General features: G+C 43.5%; 1 protein-coding gene across 1 annotated transcript in view; it reads right to left on the bottom strand.

Moving 5' to 3' along the window:
* MYO5B (myosin VB) overlaps positions 1–19,071 on the bottom strand; it is a 152,398-nt gene that overhangs the window by 12,836 nt on the left and 120,491 nt on the right. Inside the window, exons 27-32 of the mRNA XM_080371670.1 lie at positions 13,003–13,254; positions 12,097–12,194; positions 5,895–5,972; positions 2,464–2,662; positions 1,526–1,619; positions 150–296 (exon numbers count right to left, since the gene is read on the bottom strand). Coding sequence (XP_080227796.1) covers positions 150–296; positions 1,526–1,619; positions 2,464–2,662; positions 5,895–5,972; positions 12,097–12,194; positions 13,003–13,254 — 868 coding nt within the window. The remainder of the gene's footprint in view (positions 1–149; positions 297–1,525; positions 1,620–2,463; positions 2,663–5,894; positions 5,973–12,096; positions 12,195–13,002; positions 13,255–19,071) is intronic.

Raw genomic sequence — 19,071 nt, 5'->3', positions numbered from 1 at the left:
ACCAAAATCACTTCCAATGAAAACAGGCAGCCCCCAAAGGGATTAATCTGACACAATCTATTTGCCTGTCTTGAGCTCTCAAGTTTACAAACTCTCTCAGGCAAGAGGAGGAGGAGGAGCCAGGAACAGGAGCAGAGCAAGTTCCTCACCTGTAACAAGGTTTTGGATGAGGAGTGGCTCATCTTCATTGTAACATTCCAACATGCCCTGAAAATCTTTCTCCTTTCTCTGGACAGCAACTTGTACGTTATGCTCACGCCACCTCCTCCCCCTCATCGGTACGATGGCTTGGGTTGCTGCGAAAAGAAAAGAGCACAAAAGGTGGTACCTAGCAATCAAGGACTATTCAGGCCCTTCATCGGCCTTAGAGCAGACACCAGGTCAAAGCGTTATATATTAAATTCCTAATAACATTATCAGCTTTGACAGACTTACAAAAATATAAAGAACCAGGTCCTGAATTACCAGTCAGCAGTAGTTCTGACTCTGAATGAATGATAGAATGCAAAAAGTGGACCTAAAGAGGAAAAGATGAAGTTGTTTATTTTCCAAGGAACCACAGGCTAGAAGATAGTAACCTTACAGGAAGCTTTTTCAGTGTATGATTTTCACAGAGGAGAAAAAAAATAGCCAGGCAATGAAAAAATACCTAAGCATCACATCTTCTGCCTGGTTGTAAAGCTCAAAAACTGCGGTGACACACCGTCAAACGTGGCGCTTCCATAAAAGTTTAATAAAACAGAAGAGACCAGCATGCAAATACTGCAGTAAGCAGCAGCCTGCTTGCATGCAAATTATGCTGACAGAGACCAGCTGTGCTAGCCATGGAAATCCTCCAGTTATTCAGCTTAATTTCACTTAATGCCTAGATTTCCAAAATTAGCTCCTGAGAATGGGATTCTCTGATTAATCATGGCATCTCCAGTGAATGGGAAGCTCCTTCTATACAACACAGATGTGACATTTCAGATTTTTTTTCTGATCAAGCAGAATATACATATGTATTTTAATCCTAAGTGGTTTTAATTCCCCCTCAAAAATTGCCAGATCAGAACAGTTGCCTGCTAGCCACTGGCCTCCTTCTCTATATGACATACATATACATGCATGCTTGGGTCAAAGCAGTAACAGCAATGACAGCAAAAAGGTTTCTTTAATTACCCTCCAAACCCTGGTACGCCAATCATCAGATCAACACCTCCAGCAAGCGCTCACCCTGCATCACTTCATGGACCCTCTTCCAATGTTTTGTTTAACGCCATCAACAAGCTAAAGCTACAGCAGCACAGCTGTACTTGCTCAAAGGCAGCCGAAGCATGACCTAGGAGCTTCATCTGGACTCTCAGTTCCCTGCTGTCGTGCCAACAATGAGCTCAGAGCTTAGTGCAAGTTAAGTGCCAGAATGAGCAAAAATCTTACTTTAATAGAAAGAAAAAGAAAAATCCTGCAGCTCTCCAAAGCTGGCTGACAAAGCAAAACCAGAGTGCTGTTGCCCCACCCCAATGTCTACCCACAGCCAAGTCACCTTCAAAATCCCGGACCTTCTTCAGGTGAAACTTCAGCTGCTTCCTCAGCTTCTTTTCATTCTTTTCCAATTTCTCTAGCAATTCTTTAAGAACCTGAAAAACAGAAGACGCACTGGGTTAAGAAAAAATAATAACTAAACCCAAAACCAACTCATCTGGGGTGAGTTTGAGGCTGGGGTCACTCGGCAGTCTGGTCTCTGCACTGCTACTGCACAGTGTGAGCATCCTGGTAGAAAAGCCATGTTGGCCCTGGATCACTCAGAGAGACCTTCACCGAAACCACAAAGACTGTGGATGTCATCTGCCTGCTTTTTCCAGAAGCAGGCTACAGCAGGCAATACAAAACACCACCCAATCCATTTTACTCCTGGCTGTTAATGATGTTTAAAACAGTTCCAACACTATTTAGATACCGGAGTTGTTGAGAAAGGCAAAAAGCCCTAACCTGAACTCAGGAGGGAACAACAGTCATTCCAGACCTTGCACACAGGTACAGGAGTGAGAAAGGGAAAATTTATCATCATCCAGGCCAACTTTTTGGAGTGGCAACCGCCCCTCCACATTCCCAATAAATCCCAGTAAGAAAAAAGGATCATGTTGTCTTTTTGTGCATAATTAGAGTACACGGGTCCTCAGCAATCTCATTTGGTAGGCAATGCCACAAAGTAGACAGGCTTAAAAAAAAAAATTAAAAAATGAAGTACCTAGGGAGTCAGAAGAGTCATACAGCCATTGAACAACGGTTCAAGGCCAAGTACCAGCGCTCCCAAGTACCAACGCACCAGTGGGAGATGCTGAAGGATTCTGCGGAGAGTTTATGAGGGATGGGGGAGACCCCAGCACTTTCCCTTCCCCTTCATGCTTCCCATCTCCTTTCTCTCGCCCTATGTTTTTTTTCCCCTCTTCCTTAGGCTGTGCACTCAGTTCAGCCTCTTACCAGATTTTCATTGGTGAGACGTGTAATTTCTTGCTGAAGTCCAAACTCCACCTGGGCCTCTGGTAACCGCTCCAAGGTCTGCAGGAAAGCCTGCTGCTGTTTCTCCTGCTCTTCTTTCATTACATCCACCTGGTTTTTCAGAGCTTCTACCTCCTGCTCATGCTCTCTTCTCTGATCCTGGAGCTGCATTTCCAGCAACCTGAGAAAAGGACCACACTGATGAGACTGTGATTTCAGCATCATGGTAGTAACCATTGTTTGGGTTTAGATCCTTCTAAGTCGGCTAACTCAGGAGATGTTCCTGGTCAACCTCCCTATAAAACTGACACAGACGAAGTGGTGCTACAGCTATTATTGCCACATTAATCTGTCATTTGCTATGCTGCAGATTAAATAGTTTTGAAATTAGAGATATAAGATGAAAATTTTGTGGGTTTTGTTTTGGGGTTGTTTTTTTTTAAATAAAAGGGAGAAAAAAAAATCAGGAACTCCCTTTTTTCTGTAACTGTATCACAAATTTGGGTTCCTTTACTCTTCCTGTTAGCAAAAAGCAAATACATGGCAAGACAGCAGTACAGATCAACACTTACGGGCTTTTTTTTGAAAGCTCAGCTTGAAGGGCATTTATTCTTGTGCTCACCCCCTTTCAAACATCAGTTCTTACTCTTGAAAACTGAACTGTATGTCTTGCAAATGACTCTGTTCAGTTGGACTGCCACAGGCTTCATTTGCTACTACTAGGAGTTTCAAGAAAGGTAGAAGGCGAAACCCATCATTCCTTCTAGTTGTTTGTAGAGCTGCTACTTATCTTTGCTTAAAAAGAAGTATATTCATGTGTTTCTCAATTTTCACTCATAAACTACCTGCAGAAAACAATGCATAGGGCAGTTTTCCATCATCTTGATCAGTTCCTGCTCTCATTGTTGCTGCTGGCTTCACCAGAAGGAAAGAAGACTTCTCTCCTTGTATTCAGTGATATACAAACACAAATGCCATGATACACAGCTGACAGAAGTCACCAAAACTAGCCCTTCTCCCACTTTTCGGTGAGTAGCCAATTTTTTCTCTAAAAATTTGCCCTACCATCCTCTCCCACCCATCTTTCTCCTACACCAGCTCTCCCTCCATCCCTGCCCTGAGCCTGTGCACAAGGACAACCCTTGGGGGGGTGGGGGAGTGGGAAACACTGGCCTAAAGGGTTAGGACATTTAGTTAATGTATTACCCAGGCATTTGCTAAACCAGCATGCCTTTGTTAATCCAGCAAAAGAGTAATTCATCACTGAGATGCTAACTGCTTTCCTGCACACACTCATGCTGATGGGTATGCTGATAAACCTGGCAAGTGATACAGTAATTAATTTTTTAAGGGTAACTCCTACCCTCTGCTTAACAGAAATCTCCACCTGCTCTTTCAAGAAGACCAAAATAAGTGACTCCAGAAGGTATGACACTCAGAGGAAGGGCCATCAAGCCAGAAACTGCAAAGTATTACTCCCAGATTACACTGGGCAATGGTGGCAAGGAGGAGGAATCATCCAGGGGGATAACCAAGCCCATGTCCTTGCTGTAGCTCATGGATGTGCTCTCCTCAGCAGAGCTACGGGCAGCCACACACCTGGCTCAGGGGCTTCATCTCTTCTAGTATTGGATGCAAACAGCAATCCGTAAAGACGAGGAAGACTCTGGTGTCAACAGCTTGGCAGGACACCCAGGACAAGCACAGACACAGAGCTGTGCCAGTGAGGAGAAAGCGACAACTCTTTTGGGTCCACTGGGAAATTCGTGGAGATTCATGCCTGTGAACTGTCTCCCCGCAGGAACAATTAAGCATTTTTTTGTTGTTGCTGTCATGGGTTTTTTTTGTCGTGTTTGTTTGGTTTGGTTTGTTTTTTTTCCAGGGCTTGCATAAAAGAACACATGCCTTCTATGAAAAATTTCAGGATGAAAAGTATTAATCATAGTATTAATCATTCTCCAGGGTTGTTTTATTTTGGGGTTTTTTTGGTTTTGTTGTTGTTGTTTTATCTCTACTCCTACATTCCAGCAAGACAGAAAAGCATGTTTTCCAACTATAGAAACACGGAAAATAATGCACACAGCCTCATGATCATGTAATGAGTTATATTCTTAATAGGCTTGGGAAGTACCTGCCCACCATGAAGTAAGCATCAAGTACTTAATTTTCATTTTATTTCTTCATATAAGTTCAGATTAGCCATGAGCCAGCCTCAGAAAAACATGCTCCTTCTATGAACTGGAGTTCCTGCATTGCTTTGAAAAACATTGCATGAATCATCGCTGATATTTTTCGCGTTATTGTCTGGTTTTACTCGGGTATCTTGAGATGCAACCACTTTAGACTATAAAAAATATTTTAAATTTTCCTCTCCATAGCATCCTTAATCAGCTCATTTCATCCTCTATAAAAACCATATACATCGGCACCTCATAACCACCCTGCAAGGAGAACACAGGCTGATTAACATTTAATTATCTGCTCTTCCAAGCACCAGGCTGAACCAGGGGAAGAACCCAGCAGTCCTTCTGCCTAGCTGTGTTTCTAGATGTTCATTAGCTTGGAGATGAGAGATCATTACAGAATCACCAGCTTCCTCAGGACGTACAGCGGTTGCAGGTACTGCCCCGGTGTGTCCCGCTGGGATATTTTCCTACCAGACCAGGACACAGGGAAAGCCTTGGAAGGATGGCACTGTGGCGTCCACCATGCACCTTCCTCCTTATACCTATAGACAATGCATGGATGGGAGCACACAATCCCCAGAAGCATGCAAAGAAGACAGCATCACAACACAAGCATGGGGACTCCAATTCTGACATGTCAAGGACTGGGAGAAAACAGTTTAGGGAGGTACTGTATCTTAGCGCAATTCAGAAAAAAAACCCCCACATCTAAAAGGGGGGGGGTGGGGGGGGGTTGCCTTCCTGGAGAGTACAGCTTCCTGACACCTTTATCATACAATTTCCCATTAAGCTAACATAATTCTTACTGAATCACAGCTCCGACGTTAGTCACAACAGCTACCACCAGGCAATGCCCAATTAGAATTGCAGTGACTTCCCTAATTTTAAGAGGAAGGTCTCAATTCCATCCACAACTATTGAGTTGTGGGTGCCCCATCCCTGGCAGTGCCCAAGGCCAGGCTGGATGGGGCTTGGAGCCACCTGGTCGGGTGGAAGGTGTCCCTGCCCATGGCGAGGGGTTGGAACTAGATGGTCTTTATGGTCCCTTCCAACCCAAACCACACTATGATGTAAATTCCTCCAGTTTGGATATCCTACCTCTGGCTGCTCCTATAGAGGACAACAGGTCTTATAGAGAACAACAGCAGAGGAAGAGAAAGAAAAAAGAAGGACAAGTGAAAGGAAGAGAAGGGAGAAGCAGCAGTGGAAAAAAAGAAAGTGTTTGACCTGGCAACTTGCTTTAAACCTTGATAAGCCAAGCCGAGCTCTCCATCTTCATTGAGATACCCCCAGTCCTCAGCCTTGCTAGAAATAAAGGACAGAAAAAGGAAACAAGAGGACAGAGAAAGACAAAAGGTCAATTGCAATAGAAGGGGAGAAGGTACAGAACACTTATTAATTCAGTTTTATTTTTTAAAGCACACTTTCATTACATTCTATTTACTTTTCCACCACAGTGAAGGAGAACCATGCCCTGGTCATGCCCCATCTGACACCCCTGGCTAGTGGAGCTTCTCCTCCCTTGCCAGCTGTGAAATGTGTCCTCGTACAGCCCTCTCCTCCCCAACCCACTGCAGCCAACGTAGGAACCCCAAATCATGCAGGTCAGAAGGGATCATTCCAGATCACCCAATCCAACCTCCTGGCAGGTTAACATCATTCCTGAGTGGTTACTGGTTTTACCAAAAAGCCCAACTCCTGGAGGCCAAGGCCTGAGTTTTTGATTCTGTATGGTTAAACTGTTTCCCATACGATAGCAAGGAAAAGCTGGTGAGCCCAGACAACATCAGCTAGCTCAGATCCTCATTAAAACCTTATGCTTAAACCCAGGGAGGAGAAACAAGGACCATGGGGGATAAATAGGAGAGCAGAAGTTTGCACAAGGGGTAAGGAAAAGCTGTCCAAACACAGATGGTGCGAAATGAAAAGTACAGAGTGATCCTTAGCAGCTCCAAAAAAGTCTTCTTGCCCCTCCCCCCCCCCAAAAAAAAAAAAAAAGGAACTATTTTTGAGCTGGAACAGCACCCAGACACTTCCAACTCACAGTGCAAACACAACCCAACCCCGTATTTTGTTGTACACCGATAGCTTGGCACAGTTCCCTCCCAGACCTTCTGTGCTCTGGCATATTCCACCAATAAGACATTTTAAAGACAAGTTGCTCCATTTTCTTACTTCCGCAGCAACTTCCACCAGTTTAAAATAAATGTCTTCTATTTCAGTTAAGGTTCTCCTCAGCCATTAAGTCGAACACATCAGCCTTTCCTCAGGGCAACCTTTGGTCCCAACACCCCTTGGGTGTTTGTTTCCTTCCATCCATATGAGATCAAATCTCTGCCGTACGCATCCAGGCAGAAAAATGCCCACAAAAGCCTCATCTCACTTTAATATTAAAAATTTCCTTTTGATAGGTTGGGTTTTTTTAAAAAAAAAAGTTATAAAAGGCAGGAAGCTTATTTATCTTCTTTAATGAGGTGCTGAACACATTACAAATGAGTGGTCAGCCTAACTAGGAACACTTGCTACAGTAAGATTTCACTTGGCTTCGATGTCAGTTAGAAAATAGTTTTTCTTTTTGGAAAAAATAATAGAAAAATTAAATAACCACCAAAAAAAAAATCACTTAATAGATCATTAAACTTTCAGACAAAAAAAAAAAGAACCACTGAGCCAATGTACATCTCCTACTTTGAAAAGAGATGTAGCAGATGCCATACACTGGCAGTGAAAGCTCCACATATTTAAGTGGAAAAGCACAAGACACAAACTTCCTACAGCAAATCTTCACACAAGGAAAGCCGTGAGAGGTGCGGTGCTGCAGCACTCCCACCAAAGGGCTCAAGAGATGTCTCACCACCGCAGACAACTTGTACATCCCTTCCATCCTGGTGTAGGAGCACAGCATTTCTCAAAACTAGCAAACGTTTCATGCATTAACATTTGGAAAATTCAGCTGTTAAAGCTGTATATACAAATTTAAATTAAAACCTTGGGGTTTACCCCATGCGCAGCACATTTCCAAAAGGGTCTGTAGGCTGACAGATACAGGGTTTATTGGTCTGATTTGGATCGGTTTATTAGTAAGGGGTTTTTTTGTTTGTTTGTTCAGACAACCTTAACAGAAGATGTACTGGGAACCATGAAAAAAACCAGGAAGGATCCTTGCTATTTATTACAAGTCAGTGACCTGGGAAGTAACACAATGAGCAGGATTTTTGAGAGATGCGTTTTCCTGGATAGCCTCCTTTGAAAAATAGCCTTCTTTCCTTTTTTAATTGTATGCATTGCGGTAAATAAGGAAATCCGCTCAAGGGGGTGCCATTATACTAAGGGAAAACTGCCCTGGGAAATAAGCATTTGGTCCATGTCCATCAACACAGCAGTGCCTCAGAAATCAGAGATCCCCTTCTCCCAGAAGCCCATATTGACCAAGACATTAAAAGTCAATCGGGGTCCTTTCAAGCTAATTAGATTAATTAGTATGCGCCAAAATAATTTCCTAAAATGCTGAGTAAAACCTTCTCTCAAATAAGGCTGAAAGGAGTTGAAAGGGCATGACTTGCAAAGCCTCATTTCTCCTTTATCCTTATCTTGGAGGTACGGGTCTGGGGGAGCAGCTGGCGACCTGCCGTTGGCAAAGTGCGTCCATGATCGAAGAGAAATTCCTGCCCAAACGCCTCCCTCCCCTCCCCCAGCAGCCTGGTGCAAGTAGCTTAAAGAACATGCATGTACACCAAACCCCAGAGATGCTAATTTTAACATCTTCAGATAATCATCATCTCTTAATAAAGAAGGGGCATTTCATTTTCAAACACAGATATGCTTTTTTTTATTTTAACTAAATGGAAAACTAATGCACACCACAGATTAGATATAAGACAGAGTGGGAAGCAGTGGTAAGAGACACATTGGAGAGTGGGAAGCAGAGATATGAACCCTTTCCATGCTATGGCCTCTTCCAGCTGCAAAAGCATCCTCCATGGGAAACCAGCATCAGCCCTACACTTTGCACTGCAGGTGGGACTTACCCAGCAGCACAAAAATCCCCCTGCACTCTACCGACATCACCTAGAAGTCAGCACAGAAGTTAATTTCAAAGACTAAGCCTGATCTGCTTTGAGCTGCCAGGTTATTATCTCTAACATCACCACCTGCTCTTTTGTTGGCTCTACCTTTCCATCAAGATCAAACAGGCTTGAAAGAAGGATCCCAAGAACCGAAACAGGGAACAAAAAGCCCACTGAGCTTTACATTCAGTTACTGAAGCAGAAAATTAGCTGGAAACTAACTTGTTTTTCCCTTTAGCAGTTGAAAGTCGGCAGGGAAAAACAAACAAACAAAAAAAAAAAAAACAAAAAGAAAAGAAAACAAGCTGAGTTCGCTGCATTTATAAGGGGCTGCTTTTAATTCAAACTCCCTCTTGACCTGGCATCGAAGGGCTTTCCTCTGAGAGCAGCGTGGAGAAAGAGAATCTCAATGCGCACAGCGTTAGTGGCACCTGGCAGTTTTCCTGATTTCCTCCTGCTGTATTTAAAAGTCCTGGCTTTTTATATATATATCTAGACAAAGAGTGAATAAAAGGTCTGTCTCCCACCAAAATAAAGCCATGCTTTATCCCCAGCCTAAATAGCTAAGACATGATGACTTCAAGTTAGGAGTGACCCATGGGTGGACCATGGTTTTACTGCATTGGTCAGACTGGACCAGTGGAAGAGCATCCACCTCAGTTAGAAACAGCCCGCGGAATGAGAGCTATCAGGGTAAAGAGGGATGAGAGCACTTCCTGCAATGCAGGTGGGAGAAAAGGTGGCTCTTGCCTATTAATCCCAATTCAGAACTGCAATTCCACCAGAAAAGCTTTCCATTAAAATATTTATTAATCAAGATTATAAAGACAAAGCAGTTTTATTTCTCATGCTGACACACTTGGGTATAGCACTGCATGAGAATGAATGCAAACTTGCACTGGGGGGAGGACATATTAATTTATAGCCACAAATACAATAATCCATGCTCCCTGAGCATTTGTTTTCATCTGTTTTATTGCCATCAACTCAAGCCTACAGTTTATAAACCAATCCAATATACAAACAAACGCACAGGGAACCATATAACTGGGAAGCTGGTGGTGATTAATGAGCCACTGGATAAATCACTGCAGAAAATCAGGCTGATAGTACACAGAGCTACTGTGTTACAGGAGCCAAGCTCCAGCCAAGCTTCATATGAGGTAGACGAGAGAGCTAATAGGGAACAGCCTGGAAACTGCAAATTGCCCCTCTCAGATCTCAAGAGGCCACAAACCACCAAGACCTGATCACATGAACTTCTTAAATCGCAACTCACCTACGCAATCGCAAGGGAGACAACTGTACTCTTGAGGAAAATTAGATCATTGTAACATTTTTTATGATTGATTGTTTTTGATGATTCCTGTGTTTGATTCAATTCTCCCTGCAGTAATTGTTAAGTCTGGAAACCAGAACACCTGAAGAAGGACCAGAGTCTCCTGGCAGGCTCGGAGAAAGTGGACAACATGTACTCCAGGATGACCAAATATCAATTACTATTGGGGACCGGTGATACAGCCTGGGCAGACACATGCCCTATGGAAGCAGCAACTCTTATTTTGACTCCAGCTCCTTTACCAACACCTGAACACAAACTAACCATCCCTAGACGTGCACACTGGAAAATGAAGTTAAGGGAGTAATTATAGCTGTGCCCAACAGTGGGATTTCACACCCCATACCAGTGCCCACAGCTCCAGGAGAAAGTTGGAAGGAAACAGGAGAAATCCACAGAATTCATTAAGTGACCAAACCCCACACCTTGCAGTACAAAGCACACTGAGCTCCATCAGTTTACTGACAAAAAGGTGATGTTTAAATCAATCTCATCACCTCTACTGCAGGAAGGGCAGAAATTTCATCAGCAAGTTCAGTTCAGAAAAGCAAATATTCAATGGCAACAAATCGAAAAAAAAATAAACACTAGTCCTGACCCAGCTAGACATGACGCCCAGGTGAGAACCCAGTGCCACAAGAGCCCTGGACCCTAACAATCCCCACCCCTCCAGGTCCCCTGGCAGAAGGGAAAGCTGGCGGAACTAGTGTGGGCAGCACCTCAGTCCAGCCATCAGGGTTTTAAAGTATCTTTAAATGCAATGCATGTGGAACCCAGCCCTTCTAGGAAGCCTGTCTCTGTACACATACACCAGGAGTTCTCCAAGGTTTTCCTAGAGCTTTTACAAGAAGCAAAATAGATGAAAATTCAGAAAAATCTAAGCCCATACTATGGCAGGAATTTGGGGGACATACAGCACAGGCACAATGACCAAAGCTGACTGTACAGCTATATATGTTGCATTTTTCACATCAATCCGGGCACGTGGATTTCCTATTGCACCTTTTTTGGCCATCCAGTTCTGAAAGGGTTAACAAACTCTTCATGTTTTTTCATATTGCATTCAAAGAGCGCATGCATGCCTTTGCTCATATTCGTACCGGCATGAACAAAATCCTAATTAAGTCATGGTCTTCCCCAGCCTGGTCTGCTAACAACCTTCTGCAACCAGTTTCCAAAGTGGCAAAGTATACTGTATTATCAAAAGCCCTTAATCCACAACAGCTAGGTCTTCTGAGTACCTTGCTGAATGCAAATTATTTTGGAAAAAAAGCCTCAAACATCGTATTTGTCAAAAGAAAAGATGATGAACATTTGATTTCCTTGCGGTAAAATAAATATTTGCTTTATATATCATCTTGTGGTTTAAGCCATATAATTTTGTCTTCTTGCACGATACTAATTTTTTTTTTAATGTCCTCCTGGATAGCTGCAAGGATTGATCTAGCCCATTGTTACTGTAAGGACAGACACATGTTCACAATATTAAACCTTGCTATGGTAAACCTGTAACCAAACAGATGTTCCCGACTCTCTGTTTAGATGCAAGAAAAATCAAGAATGTGGGTGTTGCCAGAAAATACAGTGTGTGTTCATCAGCTTGGTTTGCCATCACGGTCTTTTTCTCCAGGAAAACAAGAGGGAACCGTGCTGTATTCCCAGCACAGTATAAGGACTCAACTGAAATAAGTAACTCTTAAATATATCCCAAATCCTAGTCCTACTACTATATATGTACTGGAAGTGAAGTCAAAATCCAGTTTTGCTCACCTCCATGGCGCCTTTTCTACCTGCCCAGTATCTCCCCTCCTCTTGGGGACACACCGCCCCAAGCAGGGCTCCTCACCCATTACAAGACATGCGCCTTCAGTCTCATCTTTATGGCCCATTCTTGACCCCAGGCCCAGAACACAACCCAGAAGCTCGTAACTCTCTAAAAAACGTCGTTAATTTTAGTTTGGATCCCATCCCTCACACTTTTGTCAGCCCCTCCTGCTGCTGGAAATACTTGGGCCATGCTTACCGGTTCATCTTGCACACGCACTGGTAGGCTTCAATCACATCCTCCTGATCAATGTCCCTGTCACTCTTCGGCGAGCTGGCACTGGTAGTACTGCTTTCCTAAATTCAACATGCAAAACACAGCAGCGTGACATCCTGCACATCTCTTCCTGCCTTTCAAAGTCCCTGATACTGAACAAATCCCAGCAATCCTGAGCAGAGCTTTCTCGGAGCATCCATCTGACTAGAGAGTTTCTATGAATTCACACACATGAAAACAGACAGTAGCAGAGATTAGGAGATGGAAGGAGGATGCAGTGAACCTGGGAAGGAGATCAAGTGGGTGTGTGGTCTGAAGTACAAAACATACCAAAACCTCGAGGAATGACAAGGCAGTAAGTTAAAAAGCCCAAGTGAGAGTTTCCAGAAAACATACTCTTCCATCTGAACAGAATCTAAACAAAAGGCCCTTGAATGACTGGTAAGACAGGCTCTCTTCTTGCCTACATGTCAGTAGAAACATATCACAGTTGCTCCAGCATCAAGTGAGCAAAATCTGGTCCAGAGGCTCTTCTCCCCCCATCCCATTTCTTTGCAGAATAAGCTAGTTGTCACAAAACATCACCGGGAACATCTCAGACCATCGTATCTCGGTGCAGGGCTGAAGAAGTCGCTCCTTACCATGGGCTCGCTAGACCTCACCAGGTATGGGCTCCAGCACCCTACAGCAGTAAAAATCACCCTGGGACATATAGCCCTGAGCTGTCTGAAATGATGTCATGGACTACAACTCATCCATAGGCAGAACCTTCTATAACCTCTCCGTGCCATCCTGCTGCCCAGAGCCTACCAAAGCAGAAACAGCATCACTCAGGCAGTCTGTGAATTCCCAGCAACAGAGTGGGAAAAGGAAAACAAAATCCATTACCCTCTCAGTTACCAAGTTTGTCGCCATCTCTTTTTGCTGGGCTGTCTTCATAATCTGTGCCCTCAGGATCAGCACCTCCTCCTTCCGTACTTCCAACTCCTCGTTGGCCGATTTCAGCTGATTCAGTAAGAGGTTATAATTGTCCTCAATATCGCTGGACGAGTCGTTCTGGATTGCTTGGTCTGCGATAGCCTTCCTCAGCTCATCGAGTTCATTTTTCAGCTTCCTGTTCTCTGATTCCAGCTCCTGCCTCTGGAAAACACCAAGCCATTAACCAATTTAGATAAACTGTCTTGCAGAGCCTCATCCTTTTCTGAGATGCCTGTAAGGTAACTCAATTACTGATGATCACAGCTGAACAATCAGTTCATTGCAGGATCTGGATTTTGCTGCCAGGCCAGCCATGAGCGGTTCAGAGATTTTTTGCTGTAATCAGTAGCCTACTGCTACTTAGTAACAAAATACAAGGTGACACAGGGAGATTTTTTTATCCAGTGACACTGTTTTTAAACACAAAAGCAAGTTGTTAGAGAAGCCAAACACGTTTGTTTTTTCTCCCTCCCTTTTCCTTCTAAATCAAGAAGTCACCACAAACCCCATGATGTTTAGCTTAACTTTCATATTCATTAGATAAGCTGAAAGATGCCAATTTGCATTACCCTTCATCATGGCAGGCATCCCATTAGGTGAGCTACAGCTGTGTGAATTCCCACTACAGCTTCTTTTCTCATACATTGTGTAATTCTCCCACCCCGGTGCTATGTTTGCAGTTGGAGGATTTTCTCACCTGATGTCTCATCAGCTGCTGGCATTTGACAGGCAGGGGCAACACCGTACAAGTTTGACAGCAACTGCTTCTCCTGAATAACGATGCATGAGCATCGCTGTGTTTGCCAAGACAACTGAAGGGCTTATTTGCTTTGGTATGACAGCAGAAGAGAGAAGAATAAAAATCTGGCAGCAGCAACAGCCTTTATTTCAGTATTCCACCAGGAAGCTTTGTTTGCAGGTGGTAACACATTAGGCAGCTCTTAACCAGCACCCAAAACCTGCCTGGAGCATCCCAGCTGGATCAAGAGCAGCTTCGCTCCTGCAGATGGTGCAGTCCTTGCTCTGGGTCACGGACAAGGGGGGAGCCAGACCCCCGGGGTTCTGCTCACAGCCTGAATCCCAACAACCCACCTTCTCTTTGCACGAGATCCTCCATCACCAGGTGCCACCCATGGTGGCACCCAGGACTGCTCCCTCCTGTCCCCACACACCTAGACCTCTCCAACAACGCCAAAACCCAACAGGATCCATATCCAACTACTGCATGGGAAAAACAAGACATCTGTAAGTGAGCTGACAATGTCTGGTGCCTGGCTGACTTGGGGCCAAGCTCTTTCTTAGGGAACAACCCCCATCCATGTGGATTCTCTAGTGTCTAAAATAGCACAAGCTCTTTCCCCACTGAGATCCAGGTGCTTCCCCCTCTCCCCCACTGCCTTTTGAGCCTTTCCACAGCTTTCTTGCACAATCTCTCTCATCTATGGGAGATCTGCTTCATTATCAGTTTAGCTGAGGTGAGCTAATGAATCTAAAAATGGCAATTTGCACAATTTATACAGTGTGTAGCTAGCACAGCTGTGTAAACCTCGCTTCCATAGGAAATGGGTGTTATAATTATAAATCCTTACAAATTATAAATAGCATGTCTTATCACAGCAGAGGTGTGAACAGAATAGCTGATCTGGCATCTGGACAGCCAGCATACTTCTAGCTGAACAAACACCATCAGTAACGGAGCATATTCAGGTACTTTATACCATCTGTCATTTAAAAAAAAAAAAAGTATAATAAATGCATTAGACCCAGTAATTCCTCCACATCCACACTAATCACAGTTCAGCAGAGGAAGTTTATAAGAGACAGACCTTTTTATTTATTTTTTAATTTTATTTGTTTTTTAAAACAAGAGTTTGAAAAGCGTGCACATAGTGGCAAACAGATACCAAACTGGGTTTAACTCTTCTTGCTACGTGCCCAGAGCATCGACTTGCTTTCCACTTTTCTCTAATCATGCTGAGACAGCTGAAGGGTAAGATGAAAGCTTTTCTACACAGTGACACTGTGATTTTTGTTATTTCTGGGTAAGACATCTGCTTTTCTTTTTCCCTGTCTTCCTCCTCCTCTTTTCCCACTCCTTCCTCCCCTTTCTCCTCCACCTCTTACCGCTCTTTCCCCTCCTCCCGCCTCCTTTTCCTCTTCCTTCCCTCCCCTTCCCCTCCTCCCGCCTCCTTTTCCTCTTCTTTCCCTCCCCTTCCCCTCCTCCCGCCTCCTTTTCCTCTTCTTTCCCTCCCCTTCCTCCTCCTCCTCCTTTGTTTTTTTGAAAGGGTCAGCCACACTGCTAAATCCAGGGATGGGTCACCTCAAGCTGTGCTCTGATTAGAAACAAAGTTGGGAAGATCAGGAAAAAAGCAATAACCAACAACCCTATCCCAAGAGCCCATGCCCTTGGCTCTTTTCAGAGTTTACACACATAAATTCATTCCCTATTCCTTTCTTGGTGCATTTTGTGGAGCAATGTTAAAATACCTATAGATATGGGCCAGATATTTACTGTCCCCTGCCCATATGCCCTTTTTGCACCGGCATCAGCGATGGCAGAACAGAAGCTAAAATAAAATGCTTTGAATGTGGAAAGAGAGATTTCTACTTGTGCTGCAAGAAATGCTCACTCTTCAGCCATAGTCGAATAGCGGTTATTTATTTGACAAATTATCCAGTCAGGGCATCCTGAACTTGAACTCGCACTTGTCCCCAACACGTACAGCATTACGGAGGTGTGAAAGGGGTACCCAAGCACTAATCGTGATGGAAATAGCCTCATTCTTTGGGAAGGGGCTTATATAGCAGCACTGGGTAAAGTATGAGCCTGTGTAAATCAGAGGTTAGCACTGCCATGCTGGGAATTTGCCATCTCTTCTATTTCTAGTACTCGATAGGAAAAGACAATAAAATCCTCTAGAAGCTCATTTCCTGTAAGCTTCCAAGTCCAAGGGATGAAACAAACATCCCAGCTATGTGAAAAGTGAGGAACTGAATTTTGCATTGTGCTCCTGCTAAGGAACATAGAGTCAGGGCAAGGACTCCTTCCTGCCTTCATTCCTGCTCCCACTTCCCCAGCCTGAAGAAACAAGCTGGAAAATAATTTTTCACTGGGGAACTTTGTCATACAGGCATTACGTCCTCCCAGGGAGATGTTTTACACCCTTCCAGCCCTGCATCACGGCTAACCAAACACCTGGCTGGGCATATTTCGGGACAGCATCTACTGAAAACTCAATATATCCATCACAAAGGATGCATAATTCATACCTACTGTAAATATATCAGTGTTAGCCCAAGTTTCTCACATTTCTTTGCAGTGTCAGAAGAAGAAACAACCCACCCTTATCCAAATGAGCCTCTCTAAGGAAAGGTTGTGCCTCATTCGCATCTCAATCAAAAGCTGCTCCAAGAACAGGCTCCCCACCAAAAACTGATCCCAAAAACCCTGCCATTGTGGGTGCTGTGATGGTACAGGACAATTACACTGAGACACAAAGCTGGATGACAGCAGACAAATATGAAGTGGCACATCACATGCTGTTTGCAAAAAAACAAGCCTGTATGGCCATCTGCTAACAATCACACCTTGTATCGTCCTGCCCGAGGGGCTGTGCATGTCAAAAAGATCTTGAATGGGACCCAAAAGCAAACAGAAGGCAGTGAAGACTCACGACACAGAGTACTGAACAAGACCCAGAAACATCCTTAACCCCCAATAAAACCCGCTCTTCAGCAATAACCACATTCATTACATTTACCTAAACTGCTGTTCGTATGCATTATTTTAAAATAATGCATGTACTTATAAATACATTTACATTTTTATTGTATTTATATATTTTTACTCATATTTAACCAAACTAAACTCTGGGTTGTTCATGACCTTATCCAAATATCTCTTTCCCCATCCAGTGCAAGACTCCTACACCACGAGGAGCTGTTTGGCTGCATCAGCAACAGTCTTCACACCTCACCTAGGTCAAAATTCAGGTTCATCTCAGGGAAATATACTGGTTTCTGAAAAGACACTGCAGCCACCTTTTCTAAAACCTTCTGACCTTCCAACCTGGCTAAAGATTCTCAGTTTCCAAAATATAGTGTATCAGTGGTTCATCAAAACCAATATTCCTTCCTCCTCTGTCAGTATCTCATAAACCATTCAAGAGCATCCAAAGGAAGAGTTTGCCACGTGTAAGCTTTCAGACACCTCAGCCTAGTTCCCCAAGATAAAAGACTTTTTAAGCTGGCAAAAAGAAATAAATAATAATCTAATTGCAAAAGACTCTTGAAGGAGCCAGAGATCATACAAATATTTGAGAGAGAAGTTCGCAGAATAAATAGAGAGAAGAAAGAGCTTTGTTATAGTCACAGAAGCAGCTCTCATGGGGGAAGGAGGGAAAAGCAGTACTCAGAATCGGCAGTGAGTCACTCTTTCATTGCAGAGGGAGGCTTCAGGCAGTGCCCTATATTCAGAAGTGGGGAAAACATCAGTGAGCTGTATTTCTCTCTTTTTCAGTGGTTCCTAAGGCCAACCTACCTATGAGGAAGGCAAAATCCTTTCCTTTAGGGCTAGGGGTTGCCTCTCACTCTGGCATTGGAAGCAAGTGCTCCTTGCTTTTCACAGGGTCCTCAGCTCTTCCTAGACTGACAGTCATACAACATGCCAGTACCCAAAACACCACATGCTACAGCTGGTCCGAGCAGCTCATAGACCTTGTTGTTCCTTGTTGCAACTCTCATCTTACTTTCCTGAAGTTCCAGCCAGATCCTTGTGCTGGAAAATCCTTAAAGAGAAACCCTTACAGTGCAATGCCACTAAAAACTAACTCTGAGATGTTCATTTTCCACCTTAGGATAATGAAATTAAGTTTTATGCTAAAGGTTAAATGAACTTAATTTAAATTGTTAAATTAGATTAGTTTTAGGCTAAAGAACCCTGCTCTTTTTGTAACACATGCTACCTATTGTTACGAAATGGTATTAGTAGGAAATTATTAAGGTTGTTAGATATTTAGGACTATGTGTGTTATGTTAGGAAACCAGAAAGTAGGAAAATCCAAAATGAGTATTTCCATTCTGAACTTCTTGGGTTGAAACTCAAAGAAAACACAATTTGTGAACTCACACAGAAGTCGGAACTCCAGAAGCCATCTAAGAAGGTGGCAGTTCTTATCTGCCGAGTCTTCCCGTTCCAAACTGCAACTTCACTTTGCTTTACAAGATCAAGAAACTTAAAACTTCCACAGCCACATTTAACCAACTGGAAGACACTTGGGCAATGATCTTAAATTTCTTGTGCCACGCTTCTACTCTGGCGGGCTGTGCAGAGATACTAACAAAACTCAGCAGGGTTTCTCTCAATCACAAACAGCACATCTAGCAAATGCAACACAAATACTGTGCTTTGAGACTAAAAATTGCATGGACTAAGTGCCAGAAAAGGCTTTTGCTGGAGGTATGCTTTCAGTGGGGGTTGAACATACCTCCTTTCCATCTCTAATTTCTGCTTTTTTGTATCCTTCAGAGGAGATGACAGCAAAAATTGGTATTACTACTGTCAGATGGTTTGGTATATTATTCTGGGTAATGCAGGTTCCTCTGGATTTCTCAGTTGTATTGCCATATTTGTTAAGGGAACAGGGAGAGAAGGAGCATCTAGTTGTGCACTGAAAATAAACAAATAAATTAAAAAAAAAATCCCTTACAAAGCCCATCCTAGAAATTGTTTTCTGAGGATGAGCGGGACAGAAGAATTAGCCTAAAAGTCAAGCCCAGAAGTATTTGGGTCTAGTTAGAGCTGGAGGACACAACACACACAAGCCGTAATAGGAGCCTAGCAGGCTTCAGTCACTCTGTATGTCATGGGGAGAAAATCACAGAGGCGTAAGTGTAAGGATCTGGCGCTTAGGGACAAGAAGAATTTTAGGGTAGGACGATAGCTGGGAAGACACAAGATGACTATGGTGAGTCAGAACT

This window comes from Falco punctatus (assembly GCF_963210335.1).
Source record: "Falco punctatus genome assembly, chromosome: Z".
NCBI classification, from domain to species: domain Eukaryota; kingdom Metazoa; phylum Chordata; class Aves; order Falconiformes; family Falconidae; genus Falco; species Falco punctatus.
Note: the sequence above shows the minus strand (reverse complement) of the source record. Positions and strands in the feature narration are given on the sequence as shown.